General features: G+C 33.0%; 1 protein-coding gene across 1 annotated transcript; it reads left to right on the top strand.

Annotated features, from left to right (window-relative positions):
• The first annotated feature begins 7223 nt into the window (after nt 1-7223).
• On the top strand, nt 7224-8116 carry LOC112518686 (uncharacterized protein Mb0911c). The gene is made up of 3 exons (XM_025126466.1): nt 7224-7359; nt 7501-7660; nt 7759-8116. The coding sequence occupies exons 1-3, from the start codon at nt 7235-7237 to the stop codon at nt 7885-7887; spliced, it is 414 nt and encodes a 137-aa protein (XP_024982234.1). The 5' UTR covers nt 7224-7234; the 3' UTR covers nt 7888-8116.
• The last annotated feature ends 397 nt before the right edge of the window (nt 8117-8513 follow it).

Genomic DNA, 8513 nt, shown 5'->3' on the forward strand with positions numbered 1-8513 from the left:
AATAAGTTGTACTTATGCAAAATTACTTGAATTTTAAGTAATATGCATCAATAAACAGTACTTTATGCATAAAAAATGATTTTTAAGAATTTTAATCAAATGCTTTAAAATATAGTTTAGATACTAATAAACATAAGTTTTTTTAATCAGTTTGTTGACTTATTTTTTTTTAATATTTAAAAAATGGTTAAAAATATCCAATCATTATTTATTATTTGTAATTTAGGTAATCTTATTATAGATAAGTTTCACCGGTGAAAAAGATAGATGTTGCGTGATCCATTTTTGAGGTACTTGTAGCTTTTGTGTTGAATTAATTTATTTTGGTTTTTAAGATTTATAAAATATGTAAATTATAGTTAATGTGGAATTGGTTAATTAAATAATAAAATATATATATTAATTTATTTGTATCATTTATTCTTTATTTTAATAAATGAAAAAGAATTGCCATTTAAATTAAATTATTTATTTAAAAAATGTAATAAAAATTGGAGGGTAAAAAAGTAAATAAAACACACTAAGAAATGGTGGAAGGTTCAAAACCCTAATAGAATTCATTGGAGTCATTAAATAATTTAATAAGTTAATAATTACATGGTAGACATATAATAAGGATGTATTATTTGAATTCTGATGTCCAGGTATTTGTTTTAGAGTTAATTACATATTTCGTCCCTGTGGTTTGGGTATACTTGGCTATCGTCCATGAAATTTAAAAATCACAAATTTCTTGTGATTCCGATTTTACTTTGAATTTTGTTCATGACCCTAAACGCTGTTAGGGAGGCCTGTTTAAGTGACTCAACGCGCTAAGCACATCAGCACTAGTAGAAGGGAGTATTATGGACGAAAATCATTGACGACCTAATTTCATCGGTGAGTTCTGACAGATTTAATTCATATTTCTTCGGTAAATAGAAGTCACCTACGGATTATCAATGACCATAATTCAATAGTGGGGAAAATGTAACACCTCTGAAATTTAAAAATAACATATAACTTAAGCCTCGGTAAAAATATTGGAATTAAACCAAAATACAAGAATTTCATCCCAAGGGGTAATAAGTTTACAAACGCCGCGTTTGGTACATGGAACAGGACAAGATGAGATAAAACTCGTTGTCTCACGTTTGGTACGATATAGGACAAGACAAGAATTCACTGTCCCACGTTCGGATGTGACATCAGACAAGGATAATAACTGGGACAAGGTGAACAATGTGGAACAAAAAAGACTTTTTCTTGTTCCACCAAAATAGGTGGAACAAGATGAGACAATAATGAAACATAAACTAAAATATTACTAATTAACCCTTGTTTGATATGTAACTTTAATATGATATATGTTTTAGTGGTCATGATGGTGGGGGTGTGGTCACCACTGGTAGTCGTGGCCACCACCACCATCGGTGGCCACCACCACCTCCTCTTCTACTACAACAACCTCTTCCACCACCTCCACAACCACCGTCTATTCATGATCGTGGCTTTAGATTAGAAAACAAAATAAAATCAGATATTTATTAGACTAGATGGACGGCTAAGATTGGTTTGTAAAGTTTGTTAGAATTGCATGATTTGTAAATGAAACGTCCCATATGTATGTATGTATGTATGTATGTATGTATGTACGTACGTATGTACATATGTTGTCATGCAACATATTCTGTTAGACCCTTCTCTTTACCTTTTCTTCTAAAAAATTAAATTAAAAACAAGAAAAAAATTGTCAAACACAAGATTTAAACTTACGTCAAGGACCATAACATGACAACATTTACCAACCCTGCCCACCATAAACTTGTGTGTTTTACTTTAGCTTCATAAAATTTAAGGGCAAACAAGGAAATAAAGTTGGTGTACTTTTAGGGTGCGTTTGGTGTGCAGACATGATGGGACAAGACAGGACAGGACAGCTGTTAAGCGTTTGGTAAGACAGGACAGGACATGATAGAACTGGTTAAAATGACCAATTTACCCCCAGTGAGCTGTTTAGTGTTTTTTCACTACGAAATGCATTCTGGTAACACTGGTCCTACTACCACTACAGCCTTTATAATTCATCAACAACAACATTCAGCAATCATAATCAATGTAAACTCTCGAAATAAATCATAATACTTCATTAAAATCCCTAATAAGTACTTCAATTAATCAAGTTGTTGGCGAAATCGAATACGAAACCACCATCAAAATATAATTCCTTACTTGCATGAAACAAGAAGAAAGGTATTTGAAGAGTTTCTTCAAATTCGTGATGTAGTTGCTGTAAGAAGCAGCAGCGGCCATCGGAAGAAGCAGCAGCGGCCATCGGGAGAAGCAGCAGCGGCGGCCATCGGGAGAAGCAGCGGCGGCCATCAGAGAAGCAGCAGCAGTGGCCATCGGAGAAGCAGCAGCGGCGGCCATCGGAAGTCGCCGCCACCGGTCACCGGTTGAGCGGTGGAAGCGATGGAGGAGAGGAGAGGAGAGTGAAGGGGAAGAAGGAAGGTATGCGTATGAGGTTTTTGAGGGTAAAGTGGTAAAAAGTTTCTTGTTCTACTTAGTTCCATGGGTAAATGGTGGACAACCTTGTCCCACCCTTGTTCTAGTTTGTTCTAGTTAGTCCCACATAAAACCACACCAAACATAGGACAATTATGTTATGTCCTGTCCTGTCCCACCCTGTCCAACGTACCAAATGCACCCTTAGGGCCCTTACATGTACCTTTCATGCCCTTCATTTCCATGTAGGCCCGCCCCTATGTGTGGTTTGTTGCTTCAGGTGGTGGTGGCCACTCACCGATAATCTCAAGAACTCTATGATTCCATACTCGAAAGTCCATATTTCAAGCCACTAAATTTTGATGAACATAAATCAAAATCAAACAAAAAATAACGACAAAACAAAATCTTGAAAACAAAATGATTGATTTAAAGGTGAGAAGCGAGGATGACAAAGATGTTCTTCAAGCATGACAGAAAAACTCTGTGTGTGGTTTGTATTCCTAAGTTACATCCATGGATTAAAAGCTTCAAACCTTTAAACGGTATCTAAGGATTGCAATGAGTTAAGATGCAGGGGTCGTCCGAGAAGATAAACATAAAGGAGGAGGAAGGGCGATGGTGAGTGACTGCCCGAGTAGTGCGTGGTGGGGGAGGAAAAAGGGGCGGTGAGTTTTAATTATTATATTTCTTTAAATGCAATCCAAACTGTACATATGCCTTCAATGTTGTATGCTAGAAGTCCTTGTTAACCACAAACATATCCACAAACATATTAATACGATTTGAATAAATAAAAGTTATGGTTTCAATTACAGTCTATCGATGAAAAAAATTGTATGACAGTTTAAAATCCAATATATTTAAAATCCAACATTTTTAAACGACTCAACAAATGTGTTTGCTTTACACCAAGAGTAAAGAATCAAAAGATCGAGAGCGAGACCGAGAGTTCTAGAGCAATTGAATGAGATATGAATGAAAAAAACTTTTAATAACTCATGGTGAATATCATTTTGAATATCACCTTGGGGATGAGGAGAAGACATAGAGGTGTGAGAGGGTAAATACATGAGTGAAATGTGTCAAAAGTATCTTAGGAACATGAAAAACAATGACAATAGTGTGCATAAACTTGTATTGTATGTCTTTTTAATTGTATATTAAGAGATTTTAAGACTGAATGCATAAAGTAGTAGTACTTGAAGCATTATGAGTTGTTTTTAAAACTTTGTGCATAAATATATAGTACTTTGTACATTAAAAATTATTTTAAGACTTTTAATAAATCTGATTTATAAGGTAAGATAAATAAAAACTAAAATTGATAATGAACGAGAAGTATATCAAATATGTAATTTACTCTAAACTTGAGTTAAAATAGGGTAGGAGGAAAAAGGTGTAGTATGTATTGAGAATCTGAAAGGTCACACACAATTCTCCACGTCTGTGCATGGTGATGGTGGGTCCCACGGTTGTTTTGTGGGTGGCATGACACGCCAATGGCCAATGCCGATGTGGATGCTGAAGTCCTTGTTAACCACAAACATATCCACTCAGCATTTTCACAATTATTTTATACATAAAAATTATACGTATAATTTTTTTACAAATTCTTTAAATTTCTTTAAACTGAAAAAATAAAAAATTCAAAATCTTTTAAAAAAAGTATATCCAACTCAAACATTTTATTATTACTAGAAGGGGGTATTCGAGCAATACATCGAGATATATCTTAATTTCAGTGTTTCGTTTTATTTATTTTTTATGTCGATATAATACAATTTTATTTGGTTTTGAGAAAACGATAATGTTTTTATTTTTGACTAAAATATAAATTTGAAAATATCATAAAAATTTGAAAAAAAATATATCGATATCAGTATCAAATTAATTTTTTTTTAAATTCTTGTGTTTTTGTGTAATTTTCTTAATTCATTTTTTAATTATAATTTAATTTACGTTTAGTAACAAAGAAATTTAATTTAGATTTAATAATATTTTTTATAAGATAATAATTAAGTATTCTGTTAGAACTCAATGATTATTTTAATTATATTTTAGATTTTGTATATTTAAAATGGGATGTTTATCTAGTATTTGATTATGTTTATCTGCAATTAGTTACACAAATTCAAATATGGAACTCTAATAAGTTGTACTTATGCGCAATTTACTTGTAATCTTAAATTTTAAGTAATATGCATCAATAAACAGTACTTTGTGCATAAAAAATGGTTTTTAAGAATTTTTTTGTCAAATACTTTATAATTTAGTATAGATTATTAAAATTATAATATTAATTATATTATTAAAAATATTATATAATTTAATAAAATATTATTTCACTATCAAAAGCATTTAATATTTATTGATGTGAAAACAATAAAAAACATTTTTCATAATAATCATTTCTAGAAAGTTCGCTAAATTTGTACAGTTTCATGTTCTGTTGCAACAAAAAATTGCTCAAAATAATCATATTCTTCATTTTAGAGAATCTGTTGTATATGTTTTTAAGTATGTTGTTTGTTTATATTTGATAAATTGGTTGATAAGTTAATTATTAATTGATAAACTAGTTCTTAGTTGAGAAACTAATCACGTTTGATAAAAATATAGATGAAAATATAAAATGACATACAGAGAAAATATATGAGGCATAATAAAAAAAGGTTTAACCACAAAGGTGGTGCCTGATTGGTTTGAGATTGACTCCAAATGTTAAATGTACCAGTAGGTCTCATGTTCAAATCCAAGGAAGAATAAAAATCCCCTTGTGGGCACGAAAGTTCAAATGCGTAGACATTTGAGAGCTCAAGAACACTTTGTACTTTGATCTCTACACCAATACACTTGCCATCATACTTGAATCATTTTCAATGTTCTTGATCTTGATCTAATCATGTTATAGACTTGAATCTGAGATCAACAAAACTTAATTCAAATTTAATTGATAGCAACTTGACTTACAATATTGGAACTACAAAGTAAGTTTGTTATGAAGATTTATGTAATTTGCATGAAGTTAAGTGTAAATAGAGTGTTAAACTACACACGGGTCAAACTTAAGTGCATACCGTTGAAGGAAGTTTATTCATTATATGCCACATACAAAGTCGATGATTTGCACTCTCGAAAACAACTTCTATTACTGCTTTCATTCCTAAATCTTGATCTATTTATAACCATTTGTCTTTCTTGGAAATTCCTTCCAAGGTATTATATGATGCTCTCTTCTTTATACCTTCTTTGCTACAAACAAATGACTTTCTTTGCACCATGCCTTTCCTATCATTTCTCTGTGTAGACTTTCTAACATCAAAATCTGCTGCTGAAGAATACTTTTTGTAAGCCTCAAATGCATCTTTCAAATTTCCAAACTTTGTTCCAACAATTGGCTTAAACATATCCCCTACATTTGGTGTCCAGGTTCTTGATTGATATGGTGAACTGACATCATTGTTATCCGACTCTTCTGTTAAAGCATCATCTAAATCTAAGAAACAACAATTAAAAATTTTATAGATTTGTATAAATACAACTTCTCATTTAAATATTGCAATGTAAATTTTTACGTCTTTACCATCACCAAAAACGTAGTTAGAACTGTCAAAAGAAAACTTCACAAAGTAAAAGGAACAGTTAAAACAAGTTTCTTAAATTTGAAAGAAGGGGTGTGTTGTTAATTGAATATCCAAGGATCTATATATACTCTTCCCCTGCATTTTCGTTTAATATAAAGGAGAAGGCTTTCTTTTTTATTACTAAATAATTGCATATACAATACCTAGAGTCCACCTTAGTGTTATGGTAATGGCTATTGTGAAGCTAACCAAGACCTGCCCAACATCCATATAGACGATATGGTACAACTCAGCTTACCACAAAGCTGATATGATGATACATCTATATGAATAATCAGGTTTGGCTTCTAGTTATGGTCAATACACTCATATACAACTTGGGTTTGTTGAGCAAACAACAATAAGTGATCCAAGTTATGACCAAATTTTCCTTCCTCAATCAGATGGTTACTTGTGCAATGCTAAATTGTACCGAGAGGGGCTAAAATGTATGTTAAAGCTTTAATGTTAATTCCTTAAAGAATACAAACATATTAAGTTTAAGAACTTTAAAAATGAAACACGATCAACTAAAAGAAACCAATGACCTTGATTACATTGTTCACCATCATAAGCATCAGATTCTCTTGTGAATATCTTCATTAGTCATTCATTCGTTCATTTTTTTTAACAGTTAGAGATAACAGATGTTCGTGACAGACGTTTAAAAATGTAACTACGAAAACACGATTCGTATAATTTTTTAAAAAGGACAAGCACCATTACAAATATATATATCTATTGGACTAAACATGTAATTTACTCAAATTAATTTATTAAATATCTTGTAAGTTGTAAGTAATTAATTCAAATTTAGCGTAGCTGCTGGCCCAGTTCATAAATCATGGGCCTCCCTGGTGACGATCTTATGGCTAACGGCCCATTGGCCCAGTAACGAGGACAACTCACCAGTCACTAGAAATCACGGTGATAGACTGCCACGTGTACACACAGCAAGTCTAGAAGTTCTCCACGTGTCGTTCCGGCACGTCATCACTACCGATCCGGCGATCCGTCTCATTAATTCCTTATTTCCGTCTCTCCTTCTATCGATCTCTCTATAAATTGGACGTAAAATACAACAAATCAAGAAAAAAAATACAAAAACTCGAAATTCGATCAAAATGGCATCAAATCTGAACCCGGAGTACGCATACACGGTGGTCTACGTGAAGGATGTGGCGAAATCCGTCGAGTTTTACGGTAAGGCGTTCGGTTACACCGTTCGTCGATTAGACGATTCTCACAGGTAAATAATCGATCTTATAATTTCTCGATTCTTATGCATGATTAATGTTCTGTCTAAATCTCGTACGATATCAAATCAAAACCTTCGAAAACAAACCGATATATAAGATCGAAGTCGGAATTGAAAGCTGGTGGTATATAGATGGGGCGAACTACAAAGTGGACCGACAACAATAGCATTTACGCCGTTACATCAACATGAAACCGACGATCTGACCGGCGAGGTTCAGGAGCTAGTAAAAAAAAGAAGGAATCAACTTGAGGTCTGCTTTGCTTATGCAGACGTTGATGCTGCATTCAAGGTGTTTGATATATTGTTTGTTCAACGGAAGAATTAGATTTATATAATCAATGACGATACTATGGATCTGTATGTTTGATTTGTTGGATGGAATTGCAGAGGGCGGTGGAGAATGGGGCGGAGGCGGTGTGCCAGCCGGAGGAGAAAGAGTGGGGACAGAAGGTTGGGTATGTTCGTGATATCGATGGGATCGTGGTGAGGATGGGAAGTTACGTAAAGCCACGTTGAATGTGAGGGTTTGTTAATTGTTATGCATGAATTTTGTTAAGTAACTTTGTAGATCTGTAATTATGTTTGTTTTTTTTGGGTGCTATTATATTGAAAGGTCATATGCGTTTCTTATTTTCTTAATACTGTTGTCGCCCATTTTTAATCGACGTTCTAAACGACGTGAGGGGAAGGTGCAGCGTGACGTGACGACGTGTCACGATGAAGCCATGACGTTGTTTACAACGTGTCTTTAAGACAACATAATTATTATTATGTATAACGGGCGCTTTACCAAGCGCTTACTTGCACCGGCGGATGCACGCTATACTTGTAGGGGGCACAGGCCCCCAACAAACTAATCCCAACAAGCACAAAAATAGAGCATAATGGTAGGTTTTAAAAAAAATTAACCAAAAATTCTTAATAGGCCTCAACAATTAAAGGTAAGGCTCTAAATCTAAATTTATGTGTTTCATTTATAACTTTTACTTCATTGAGTTATTATTTTAAGGATCAATTAAATGCCCTTAAGTTTTAAGTCTCAATCTGTTGAAGATTATTTTATTTTTCTTATTTTGTTTGTTATAATGCTAATGATTTGATTAATCACTATTTTTATTTTTTTCAACTTTCTTTTTGTATTT

This window comes from Cynara cardunculus, assembly GCF_001531365.2.
Source record: "Cynara cardunculus var. scolymus isolate 2C chromosome LG 9, CcrdV1, whole genome shotgun sequence".
NCBI lineage: Eukaryota > Viridiplantae > Streptophyta > Magnoliopsida > Asterales > Asteraceae > Cynara > Cynara cardunculus.

Excerpts from the sequence above, each read along its gene's own strand:
- LOC112518686 (XM_025126466.1), top strand. The coding sequence starts at position 7,235 with ATGGCATCAAATCTGAACCCGGAGTACGCATACACGGTGGTCTACGTG. Across the intron at positions 7,360-7,500 it reads CGATTAGACGATTCTCACAG|ATGGGGCGAACTACAAAGTG; the intron begins GTAAATAATCGA and ends GGTGGTATATAG. Across the intron at positions 7,661-7,758 it reads ACGTTGATGCTGCATTCAAG|AGGGCGGTGGAGAATGGGGC; the intron begins GTGTTTGATATA and ends ATGGAATTGCAG.